The sequence below is a fragment of the Pistacia vera genome, unplaced genomic scaffold (genome assembly GCF_008641045.1).
Source record: "Pistacia vera cultivar Batoury unplaced genomic scaffold, PisVer_v2 Contig729, whole genome shotgun sequence".
Taxonomy (NCBI): domain Eukaryota; kingdom Viridiplantae; phylum Streptophyta; class Magnoliopsida; order Sapindales; family Anacardiaceae; genus Pistacia; species Pistacia vera.
The window spans coordinates 134,080-147,089 of record NW_022196589.1 but is presented as its reverse complement, the minus strand read 5'-3'; the positions used below and the strand labels follow the sequence as shown (position 1 = coordinate 147,089).

General features: G+C 31.7%; 2 protein-coding genes across 4 annotated transcripts; both read left to right on the top strand.

Annotated features, from left to right (window-relative positions):
- The first annotated feature begins 6,790 nt into the window (after positions 1-6,790).
- Positions 6,791-8,148, top strand: LOC116114954 (tropinone reductase homolog At5g06060-like). 3 transcript variants are annotated; one of them, XM_031401086.1, is made up of 5 exons: positions 6,791-6,879; positions 7,015-7,222; positions 7,332-7,551; positions 7,631-7,716; positions 7,901-8,148. In XM_031401086.1, exons 1-5 carry the CDS (start codon positions 6,791-6,793, stop codon positions 8,099-8,101), a joined length of 804 nt encoding a protein of 267 aa, XP_031256946.1. In that variant the 3' UTR covers positions 8,102-8,148. The 3 variants fall into 3 exon arrangements, with proteins under 3 accessions (XP_031256946.1, XP_031256947.1, XP_031256945.1); XM_031401087.1 differs by having other exon boundaries at positions 7,631-7,743; positions 7,931-8,148; XM_031401085.1 differs by having other exon boundaries at positions 7,631-7,743.
- A 1,633-nt stretch (positions 8,149-9,781) lies between these two features.
- Positions 9,782-10,557, top strand: LOC116114957 (tropinone reductase homolog). Its single transcript, XM_031401092.1, has 3 exons — positions 9,782-9,936; positions 10,020-10,227; positions 10,302-10,557. Exons 1-3 carry the CDS (start codon positions 9,845-9,847, stop codon positions 10,536-10,538), a joined length of 537 nt encoding a protein of 178 aa, XP_031256952.1. The 5' UTR covers positions 9,782-9,844; the 3' UTR covers positions 10,539-10,557.
- Positions 10,558-13,010: the final 2,453 nt, after the last annotated feature.

Sequence of the window (13,010 nt, the reverse complement as noted above, 5' to 3'; positions counted from 1 at the left end):
GTAAGGACCCAAGTTTGTTTGTTGTTTGAAGAGAAATTGTTATTGAATATCATATGAATTATGCACTTTCTCTTCATCAAATAAAAAGTTTTGAATTCTTTCAAAAGGTAGTACGATTAAACGAGACCTGGAAATTCAAATGAAGATATCGTATATAACCTCAAATTTCAGTCAAAATCCAGGAATTGAGAAAGAAAAAAAACTTCTAAGCCTGCTCCTTATTTCCCATCTTCCCTCTTATAATATATGAGTTGTATGCATCAAGGCAAGTCCTTACTGTTAAAGTTCACTTATCCAGTTTGTAGTTCTGGCCCCATGAAGCTGGATCAAGATGACTTGGCCCCTGGAAGCTTAATAGACCCAGGCTTGGCTTTCTAAGTATTTAAGTCCCTGAAATTTTATGATCATCATCTCCTTCATATAAAAATCAGAGGCCTGGACGTAGCTATTCCCTTGAGTCGCAGCAGTAATTCATATCTAGAAAAATTATTTTAGAAAAACATCAGGATCAAAGTAAAATGACTAACGATCAGATTAGAGAAGGTTAATTGCTTATTACATAGGGCGAGTTGGGACTCACGTTGACAGGTCATATTAAGCATTTTCCACAGGACCACAAGCAAGAATTTATGCAAACATAAATTCATGATAAGAAAGGTGAATGAATTTAGAGTAATTTTTGTTCAGGTTGACACTTTGACAGATATTATTAAGTATTCTCCAAAAGGCCACAAACAGCAATTCAGAGCATACAGAAATTTATGAGTAGAAAGGTTTCTTGGTTTGTATTTCAAGTGTGTGGCACTAATCAATAATTGACATTTTAATTCACAATACTATATCATCATCAATATGATAATTTACGATTCGTATCACATTATACGGCTCTTCTGTGACTTGTGTCACAGAAATTCGATAACTAGCAAAGATAATCATGGGAGAAGAAGCGATCAACATGAAAGAAAGAAGATGGTCTCTCAAAGGAATGACTGCTCTCGTAACAGGAGGAACCCGAGGCATAGGTTTGGTAACCGTAGAAACCCAAAAAAAAATCTTCCTTTATCAGTTGCTTCAATATAAATCAATGCATTGACACAATAATTACACAAATAGATTATTAATCTTTTTTCATTTCTGTGTTGGGCATTAAGGCATGAAATAGTTGAAGAATTGGCAGGATTTGGTGCACTTGTCCACACCTGCTCTCGTAACCAAACAGAGCTAGATCAGTGCTTACAGGAAATGGAAAAACATGGGGTTTACAGTGACAGATTCAGTATGTGATCTGTTAGGCCGTGGCCAAAGGGAAAAATTAATGGAAACTGTCTCCTCTGCCTTCCATGGGAGGGTCAACATCCTTGTAAGTGTATGATTTAGATGCTTGCCACCATAATGAAAATTTCTTTAGTGAATTTATCCAGCTCTAAATCTATATTCTTGGCTTTTCAACATGCCCACACCCGTCTAAAATTGCTTCAATTTTCTCACTTTACTCTTTGTCCATAATTTGCCTAGGTGAACAATGCCGGGACAGCTATTGCAAAAAATGCGGTAGAATTCACCGCTGAAGACAATGGCTATAGATGGTATAAATTTCTTCTGAAGTCCTCAATTGCTTTATCTTTAAAACCCATCAAATTTCACACTACTGCTCTATGACTTCAATATTTTTCTTTCCACAGGATATACTGTAAATGGATCTTTCTAATTAAATAAGGATTATGTTTGTCCGGAAACGAAGTTTGTCCATTGTGTTGATCTTTTGCTTGTTTCATTATAAAGTGAACTTAAGGGATGGTGATCCTCAGGTATTAGGCAAACTAAAAAAACAAAGTTGATGGTTTATCACTTTATAGCACCAGCAGGTACCTACTGAGATATTTTAGAAGCCCTGTCCTGGATCCCGGAAAGTTGTATCTGAATGTCTGATCCAGTTTGTAGTTTTTGGCAACAAGACGAGTTGGGCCCTGGAGGCCTAATGCAACCAGGGGTTTTGCGTTGAATGAAGTCTCCATGAAGTATGAACAGGGATAGTAAAATTGCAGGTTTTGGATAGGTTCAAGTTAGGGGTGAGCGATTCCGAGTATCCTGTATTTTTCGGGAGAACCAAAACTGGAATCACACAGTGCAAGTTCCCAAAAAAAGGAACCGAAACCAAAACCGCACAATACAGGTTCTTAAATTTAAGGAACCGGAACCTGAAATGCAGGTTCCGGTTCCTTTTCCGGGTACCCTATAGAAAATCAATTACCCTCTATTAGTTTAAAAAATGACAAAAATACCTTAAACATTTACAAATACACCCCTAACAAATTTTGATTACTCATTCATTTGTATCCAATGTAACTCATGAATCCTCTAATCTCTAGGCAATACTTGAATTCAATTAATTCATCACAATTAATATAAAATTCCTCAATCAAAACCAAAACACAAACAATTATTCATCACAATTCACATCAAATAACTTCATCAAAATCATTCAAACAAACAATAATATAGAAAGTTAAAAACTGTCACCAACTTCTTTGATTCTCCCCCAACTAAATACTAATGTAGTAAATTTAATGTTATAAATTATTAATGTTTATAATGTAATATAGTAATGTTGTAATTAATTAAGTAATTATTTAATTATAATGTAATGTTATAATTAATTAAGTAATCATACTATACATTTATAATATAATTTTATAATTAATTAAATTTCTAATTATTTAATTAAATATTGTACTAATATTTATAATGTAATGTTATAATTAGTTAAGTAATCATACTATAAATTTATAATGTAATGTTACAATTAATTAGATTTTTTAACCATTTAATTAAGTAATGTACTAATGACTAATGTAGTAAATTAATAATGTTTATAATGTAATTTTATAAATTTATAATTAATTAAGTAATTATTTAACAATAATGTAATGTTATAATTAATTAAATTTCTTATCATTTAATTAATTACTAATGTTTAATGTTTATAATATAATGTCATAATTAATTAAGTAATAATTTAATTATGTAATGTTATAATTAACTAAGTGATTATACTACACTGTAAATTATAATGTTATAATTAATTAAGTAATATACTATTTAACTATAATGTAATATTATAATTAATTAAATTTCTAATCATTTAATTAAGTATTGTACTAATGTTTATAATAGAATGTTATAATTAATTAAGTAATCATATTATAAATTTATAATATAATGTTATAATTAATTAAAATTCTAATCATTTAATTAAGTATTGTGTAAATTACTAATGTTTATAATATAATGTCATAATCAATTAAGTAATCATTTAATTATGTAATGTTATAATCAATTATGTGATCATACTGTAATGTAATATTATAATGAATTAAGTAATCATACTATAAATTTATAATTTAATATTATAATTAATTAAATTTATAATAATTTAATTAATATACTAATATTTATAATGAAATGTTAGAATTGATTAAATAATCATACTATAAATCTATAATGTAATGTTATAATTACTTAAATTTTTAATCATTTAATTAAGTAATGTAATAATGTAGTAAATTATTAATGTTTATAATGTAATGTTATAAATTTTAAATTTATAATTAATTAAGTAATTATTTAACTATAATATGATGTTTAATTAATTAAATTTCTAATCATTTAATTAAGTAATCACTTGTTTATAATGTAATGTTATAATTAATGTTTATAATATAATGTCATAATTAATTAAATAATCATCTAATTATGTAATGTTATAATTAATTATGTAATCACACTATAATGAAATGTTAGAATGAATTAAGTAATCATAGTATAAATCTTTAATATAATATTATAATTAATTTGTTTATAATATAATATTATAATTAATTAAGTAATCATTTAATTATAATGTAATGTTATAATTAATTAAGTAATCGTACTATAAATTTATAATGTAATGTTATAATTAATTAAATTTATAATCATTTAAGTAAGTATTGTGCTAATGTTTATATCGTAAATTAGTAATTACTAATGTTTATAATATAATGTCATAATCAATTAAGTAATCATTTAATTATGTAATGTTATAATTAATTATGTGATAATGTTATAGTGAATTAAGTAATCATACTATAAATCTTTAATACAATATTATAATTAATTAATTTTTTAATCATTTAATTAAGTATTGTATTTAATGTTTATAATGAAATATTATAATTGATTAAGTAATTATACTATAAATCTATAATGTAATGCTATAATTAATTAAATTTCTAATTATTTAATTAAGTAATATACTAAATGTTATAAGTCAATTAATTAAGTAGTAATCAATTAATATAATGTTATAATTAATTATACTATAAATCAATTAAGTAATTTTTTAAAATTATAATTAATTAAGTAATCATTTAACTATAATGTAACGTTGTAATTGATTAAGTATGATATTTAACTAGTAATTAAATTTATTAATGTTTATCAATTTATCATATATAATTGATTAATGGCTAATTTACTATAGATATACTTAGAACTTGATAATTGAAGTAAATAACTAAATATATGATTATTCAATCAAATATACTATTTTATTCAAAAATAATTCTTTTAATAACATTAAAACACTTTTAGTTGGATCCTAATTCCAATTATACATTTAATTAATCAAAACTTTAATATTAATATATTATAATATATTAAAGTTTTTAATATAGTGTAGTTTATATGTAATAAGTATAATTGTATATTTATTTAATTAGGTTATTCTAAAAATTTAACTTTTTTCTATTTTGATTTTTTTTATATGTAAAATAACAGAAACCCCCCATTATTCAAAAAAATTTCATTACAGCCCATGTTCCAAAATAAGTTCCAAAAATCAGTTCCAAATAGGTTCTAAACCGGATACCCGCTACAGGTTCCAAGCAGGTTCCAAACCAGGTACCCGTTTCAGGTTCTTTTTCCAGGTTCCAGTTCCGGTTTCTCCAAACATAAGAACTAGAACCGCATAGTATCGATTCCAATAAAATGGAACTAGAACCTACCCACACAGTACCGATTCCGGGTAGGTTTCAGTTCCGGTTCTGGTTCTACCCGCAGGTTTCAGTTCTACCCACTATCCGTGCTCACCCCTAGTTCAAGTTCAACCCATATCAAAGTTAGCTTCAAGGCATGTTACAAATTGTCGCTTTTATTAAGAAATTATTTGCGCCCACCAATTGTGTGATGCACTGGGCCTTGCAAAGTCTCCAGGATATGAAGCACGATTATGTTTGCTTGCGTTGTGCATCGACAAAAGCAAACTCGAATACAACTCCTGAATTTTACAAGCCTGCCAAAAATCAGAATTCTATTTCTGTAGTAATAGAACACCGGATTTTATGCTAGAAAACTACGAATAATTTATGCAATGAAAGATTTAGAGAACGGTGGAAAAAAAATAAAGACTTTTCACTAGTTCTGTATGTACAGAAAATGGCCACACAAAGATCTTATTTATAATATTATAGGCACCAATTGGCTCACAACCTTTCATTCATGTCATTTCATTTTTAGCCATAGGATTAAAGTTTAAATCTAATAAATCAACACAACCTCATGGATATGTCCCTTCAAAAGGACACTACCATTAGCCAACTATTTAAATTGTATGTCTTTTCCAAGTGACATATTAGTGCCTTTCTATTTTGTATTTATTTATTATGAAAATTTTCTAACATTTGCTTCCTTATTTGATGCCAATTTTTTTTTTTTTTTTTTTTTTTTTCTACAAATAAGATGATCTGTCACTTAACATAATTGTGTTCCAATCATTTAAATGTATGGGTACCCACAACCTGACCTGACTCGACTTGACCCATTCTTACTTCTTTCAAGATTCAGTTAGATTGAATATTGACTAAGATGCATGCCTGAAAACCAGACCGAACCGGTCGGTCGGACCAGTGACCAACGCCCTCTCTAGTCCAGTTTAGATTGTAGGGGTGTTTTGATGGATTTTAAACATGTAGGGACTATTGGTAATTTTTGGGGTGTTTTTATGAGGTCAAACTTGCGGGACTAATAGGGATCTTTTTGTTGGATTTCAAATCACCCTGATTTTGTCGATTTTGGTGCCAAACAACCCACTTGACACCACCATGGACATCACCTTCATCTAACATCAAAACCCCCATCATCCTGAAGTATGATTGGCCACGATCATGTTGCTACCAAACACAAAATCGGTAAATTCTTCCTTGATTCGGCCGATTTCGGCGGAACACCACCATCGGCGTCACCTTCATCTCCACATCAAAACCCTCATCATCTCAAACTTCGATTGGCTGCCAGTCACCGTCGCAGTCTAATTCGCGATTTCTTGCCCATATAGCAGGGGTGTTTTGCTAGATTTTAAACTTTTAGGACTTAATGGTAATTTTGCAGGGGTGTTTCTGTTAAGTTTCAAACTTTTGAACCGTGGTAACCCGGTGAGACCAGTTCGACTGGCAAAAACTGGAACCGGCCCCTTGACTGGGTCCTGTGGTCTGGTTTCAAAACCTTGCTAAGAAGTGGCTTAGCGTATTGGTAGGTAATTATTTTGTAATAGGCATGTTTCAGAATTCGGATTTTTCAGACAACCAATCCTTCTTGACTGCCACAAAAGGAAGAAATTAACTTCAGAAAAGTTTATAGCCTTGACACGTGGATCCCATGACTTAAAGGTGGTTGGCTTAAACATCCATTTAGTTCCTATTTAATATATCAGGCTCCATCACAGATATCATACAACTAAATAAAAAAGATAAACATGGGAGAAGCAGTTCTCAAAATCAAAGAAAAAAGATGGTCTCTCAAAGGAATGACGGCTCTGGTAACAGGAGGGACCCGAGGCATAGGGTTGGTCACTGAAGAAATTCACCAAAAAAATTATTTCTTCTTTTTTCAATTTCTTGAATTTAAATTAATGTCTAGAAAGAGCAGTATTTTTAACTTTTCTCATTAATCTTTTTCATTGTTGGGTTGGGAATTAAGGCACGCCATAGTAGAAGAATTAGCAGGATTTGGCGCGCACGTCCACACCTGCTCCCGTAACCAAACAGAGCTTGATCAATGCTTGAAGGAATGGAAAAGCATGGGTTTTACAGTGACTGGATCAGTATGTGACTTGTTAGATCGTGCCCAAAGGGAAAATTTGATCAAAACCGTCTCCTCCGTTTTCAGCGGCACGCTCAACATCCTTGTAAGTGTCAGCAGCCATAACGCAAATCAAACTAAATGCCTATATTCTATGGCTTTTGGTCTAATTTTCAAACTTGATTGAGTTTTTAACTAATCCTTACTTCGCTTAGGTGAACAATACTGGGAAGGTTATTGGTAAAACTGCCATAGAATTCACAGAAGAAGATATCTCAACTACAATGGCTGCTAATTTTGAGTCTGCGTACCATCTCTGTCAACTTTCCCACCCCTTGTTGAAAGCTTCAGGAAATGGGAATGTTATATTTATTTCCTCTATCGCAAGTGTTATGGCTACTTCCCAGTTTTCTTCTATCTATGCAGCATCTAAAGGTACATTTTAATTGAGATTGCAACACAAATTCCATAATTACGACTTCAAAATTCACTTGTCAAAACATTTTTCTTCCAGGTGCAATTAATCAAGTTACAAGAAACTTGGCATGTGAATGGGCAAGGGACAAGATTCGAGTTAATACAGTTGCACCAGGGATTATCGTAACCTCAACATTCAAGTCTATGATGGTATGAATCTCCCGAAAAAAAAAAAAAAAAAAAAAAAAAAAAATCTGCTCTACTTTTCTGCAGTCGTTGTTTGCTTTTCTTTTATAATTCGAGGTATTTCCGGAAATTGTAGTATTTGAATATGCATAATCACTTTTAATTTCCTGTTTCTCCGTAGGATGATCCTGATTTTGTGAATCTTATTGAGCAAATAATCTCTCGAAATCCTATGTACCGGGCAGGGCAGCCTGAGGAAGTTTCATCATCGGTGGCATTTCTTTGCCTCCCTGCTGCTTCATACATCACCGGACAAGTTATATTTGTTGATGGAGGATATACTGTGAATGGTTTCAGCTCAACTTATAACAAAAACAATTAAATCCTTCAACCCTGAAGATCTAAACCCTCAGATGGTCGACGCTTCTAAGTAAGGTTATAATTTGTCAGAAAACCAAGTTTGATGTAGTTTGTTTTATTATTGTTTTAAATGAACTTGTTTGCCAGATATGGTTTCAGTGGAATCCTAATGCATTCTTCTCGAGCAACTCAATTTACTCATCGTTTTCTGGAAAAGTGAATTTTTAACCCAATTTGAATTAATATAATTCTTTTCTTTTTTTTCTTTCTTTATAAACTAAACATATTTTTGACATTTGATATTTCTTTTAACACTAAATTCTCTCAAATTAAAAAATCATAATATTCTACATTTTAATCTTACAAAAAAAAAAAAAAATTCATCGTCATGGAAGTATTAGTATTTATGTGATTAAGTGTGAAAGGTATGGGCAGAAGTAGAGGTGTTCAAAAGAACCGGTTGGAACCAGAACTGGCGGGTACCCTGAGTTTGGTTCCGGTTCTTACCCAAAACCAGTCATCAATTGGTAGATTCCGGTTCCAAATTTTTGGAATCGGAACCAGGAACCAGGAACCGAGACTAATATATAAAATTAAAGACTAGGGGGGTTAATAAAAACTTTTGTAGAAAAAGTAATGTGAATACATTTATATTTATATTTCATAACATTTAAAGTAAGTTGGTTTGACTTTTGAGAATCTACCTTTACAAAGTAATTAATAGAGTTTGTAATTTTGAATTTATAATTTGTAATTTTATTTTTGTTAATAAGTGTCAGGGGGGTATTTGTAAGTTTTTAAGGGTTTCTTTGCCATTTTAAAAAGTTTTGGGGGGTCATGAATATTACAAGGTACCCAGAACCGAAACCAGAACCGTTGTTACAGGTTCTGGTTCTGGTTCTGGGTATCTAGGAACCGAAACCGTCGGTTCCGGTTTTGGTTCCAAATTTCAAGGAACCATCGGTTCTGGTTCTAGTTCCGGTTCCTTCAAAAAGTGTAGGGTACCCAGAACCGAACACCCCTAGGCAGAAGTGTTCAAAAATCTTATGAGAGGTCTTGCTTGTGAAGAAAATGGTTATTTTTTAATTTAACTTTTTTTAAATGATCAAGCCAATTTTTTCAAAAATTGAAGATAAAATTCATATTTTGTTAATATCAAGTAATTAGTAGATTATAATAAATGCTTTGTTATCAAAATTTACGTTAACAGAGCTCAATTCATATAATTTACATGAAAATTTCTAGTTCATATTGGGCAAGGCTGAAAATTATTACCGCATTTCCCTGTCTTCCATGGCTAGATTTAACTCCAGATTTTGTATTACACAAATAAATGGGCGGCAACTACCAACCTGTTATTTTCTTGCGGGTACCCACGTTTTGTTTAGGGGCGAAGAGAGATTAGAGGATCCGTTCAAATGGTGCCTGTCTTTCCCTCCGTATTTACTTAAAAGAGAAACCGGAGTGGACCATCCATGTCTATTAAAGACCATGCTGATACCAATAATTCACCAGTCCTTTCACCTTCATACACCCGTTTTTCTTCAAGTTTTCCATGTGGTTGCAGTATCTTCAATCGTTGTTTTACATAATAATTAAAAGATAGAGGCGTATCTAACTGAGAATCGACACAGTCCACATTACACAAATCAACATATATAAATTGATGTATTGTAAAGCAATATTTTTAGAACCACACGTTTCCGATGTTTATCCCCCTCTTTTCTCTCTCCATATAATCGATCACCTCTTGTAGAAAGATAACATGGCTGCACCAGAGACAATTGGCGCCAGGCATGAAAGATGGTCTCTGAAGGGGATGACTGCTCTCGTAACTGGTGGAACTAAAGGCATCGGGTGGGTGACTCTCCAATTTTTATGATAATGAATTACATAGTGGCTAACTAGTTAATTAACCTTCTTTTTGCTATTTGCTTTAGACATGCAATAGTAGAAGAACTAGCAGGATTTGGAGCAGCTGTTCACACTTGTTCTCGCAACCAAACGGAGGTTGATCAACGTTTGCAAGAATGGAAAAGCAAAGGTTTTACTGTAACCGGGTCTGTATGTGATGTGTTACACAGAAACCAAAGAGAAAAATTGATGGAAACTGTCTCTTCTCTCTTCCATGGGAAGCTCAATATCCTTGTAAGTCTAATTCCGGGGAGAGATGGTGAACAAAATTATAATGCACTCTAACAATGACTAATCAATTGGTGTAGGTGAACAATGCTGGAACGGTTATACTTAAAAATACCACAGATTTTACAGCAGAGGATATCTCGTTTATAATGGGTACCAATTTTGAGTCTTCTTATCATCTATGTCAACTAGCACATCCTCTTTTGAAGGCTTCAGGAAATGGAAGCATTGTATTTGTATCCTCAGTTTCTGGTGTGATTGCATGTCCATTGGTTTCAATCTATGCAGCAACTAAAGGTGAGTCCGCTTGTACATAAAGGGCACATTTTTGATGAATCTGACTCATTTGGAAATCATAAATTTGCNTTAGTGGGTCAAAAACTCAACTCCATGGGCCATGAATTGAATAACTGTTTTATAAAAACAGGCAGATGAAACGGATGGTTTATAAAATTTAATTCGAGATTGGCGAAATTATTATACATTTATTTAATTTTTATAATACTATATAGAATGATTTAGATAAGTGGAGCGATTATAAGCTTAAATTAATATTTACATTGTTGAAGGCATGATTCATTATGTCATTAAGTTTAATATCTAGAAACATTATTAATTAATCCAAAGACAAAGACTAAAAATCAAAGTCCACAAAAGGAAAATGACTCTGAAAGTGATTAAATCAATAGCTTAACGTTACCATTATCTTAATTTATTTCACAACTAGATGACTCATCTAATTAATTGCCTTCCCCATTTGAACTTTATAATTGCTTTATTTATTTCCAATTCCAATCATCAACAAACAAAAAAAAATTCAAAACAATGATTTGACATTTATTTATTTATTTTTGTGATTGGAGGTATTTGGGATCCTCGACGCCTTGAAGTTAACAGACGGGTAAAACTTCTAGTGGTTTTAGACCGGTAAACCCTCAAATAGTTACCTTATTAGCAACGGAGAGAAATTAAACTCAAAACCTTTTGTTCAAAAGTCTATATCGCACCATCAGCCACTCTTGTAATTGAGTATCCCATCTATATAAACCCAATATTATAGACACAATTCTTCTAAAAATATATATTTTATATGCAAATAGCCAAATATTGTAAGAAAAATATTTAAATATGTCAAAGGAAAAGTATTCCAATGAATTGATGATAAAAATGATCAAGTTGGATATGAAGAGTTGATAGAGAAATAAAATTCAAATGAATAAATAATAGAAAGTTCGAGGCTTCATTGTCTCTTCAGGCTTTACCTAACCCTCTCCACAATAACACACTAAAGTCTCCTCAACGCACACCGTTTTTTGGCTTTTGCTTAGGACTTGGCGTTTTTTTTTTGAACTTTATCTTTTAAGGCCCACGTTCACATTTACTTCTATGGTCACGCGCGTAGTGGACCCACTAACCTATATAATTAGGCCATAACATAGTCCAGGACCATTCAGGTCCATTTCAACAGGAAGTTGGGGTATCCCATGGGAGTTATGGAACATGCTTCTCTTTTTATGAGCCTATAAAACATTCACTTTTTTGTTCTGTCATTAATGTCAATTTGCATTCACATGTGAAAATTGAAACACGAAAATTCATGCAACTGCGGATAAGGAATGAGAATGAGTGGGCATTTCCATGGGGATGATGATCAGTTGATGGACCAACATAATATTACATCCCTTTCCTTTTTTCCACCATTAAACTTTCCAGAACAAACCATCTTTATTCGTTGCATAAAGCCTGCATTTTTATTTGGGACTAAACCAAACCATAATCATAATTAAGAAAGGTGAGAACGGAAGCCTGTGTCCCAGTCTGAGTCTGGGCATTTTCAGCATGGGAAATAGTATTTTAATATATAAAGTTGATATAACGAAATCTTGTAGCATTTAAGCCATATCTGAATAGACAAATGGATGCAGAGGGTTTACCTGTACAGCGGGGCCGGGCTGATGACGTTGAGGAGTACGCGTGCACAGGAAAAAAAAATGTCACCATCCATCTCAGGCTCTCAGCTCTTCTGACTTTCATCCAAACCCAACCTATTTAAATAAAGGAGAAAAAGGGTCTCCTCCCTTAAAACATCTTCTACAGCCACATTGATTCAATTATAGGAGGGACCAGACCCCTTGAGTTGAACTTGAAGGTTCATTATTAATCTCCCCGGCCTAGAAGAAACTGAAATGAATGATCACGATATCAAGATTCAAGCTGCTGATGTTTACACGAAATTTGTATTATTATTTATTATTATTTTTCTGATTTTTTGCAAGTGAAATGATCGCTGCTATAGGAATCATGCGCTTTTATTCCTGTTTGATATAATTTATATACAGTTTTTTTGTTATTTAAACAAGAGATGCAACAAATCTCACTGAAAATGCATTTAGTACAAACTAATTGAAATACTTTTGAAAATAATTTTCGGATAGAATGCTAAAACTAGTGAATTTAGAACGGTTTAAAAACCTTTTTTAATAGTTTTCTATAGTTTTTTAAATAAAAAACACAATATTAAATACATCTGAAAAAAAAAGAGGTCATATTCTAGTTTTTGAAAATTATTTTTAGATTACAAGTCAAACGCATCAATTGCCAAACAAATAATAACAATCTCATTTTTCCAAGAAACATATACATATTTATAAGAGTAATATTAGAACTAATAATCAGAAATGACAACAACAAAAACGAGTTCAAAATCAATATCTTCCTTGTTTTCGATGGTTTTGAGGTCTGGCTCGTTAGTAACCCCAAGCTGGTCTCGTGTTCGAATGAAGTGATAC

Bases quoted from the DNA above. Each gene is read 5' to 3' on its own strand.
- LOC116114957 (XM_031401092.1), top strand. From the start codon at position 9,845: ATGGCTGCACCAGAGACAATTGGCGCCAGGCATGAAAGATGGTCTCTG. The intron at 9,937-10,019 runs GTGGGTGACTCT...TATTTGCTTTAG, and splicing joins GGTGGAACTAAAGGCATCGG to ACATGCAATAGTAGAAGAAC. The intron at 10,228-10,301 runs GTAAGTCTAATT...CAATTGGTGTAG, and splicing joins ATGGGAAGCTCAATATCCTT to GTGAACAATGCTGGAACGGT.
- LOC116114954 (XM_031401085.1), top strand. From the start codon at position 6,791: ATGGGAGAAGCAGTTCTCAAAATCAAAGAAAAAAGATGGTCTCTCAAA. The intron at 7,223-7,331 runs GTAAGTGTCAGC...TACTTCGCTTAG, and splicing joins GCGGCACGCTCAACATCCTT to GTGAACAATACTGGGAAGGT. The intron at 7,552-7,630 runs GTACATTTTAAT...TTTTTCTTCCAG, and splicing joins TATCTATGCAGCATCTAAAG to GTGCAATTAATCAAGTTACA.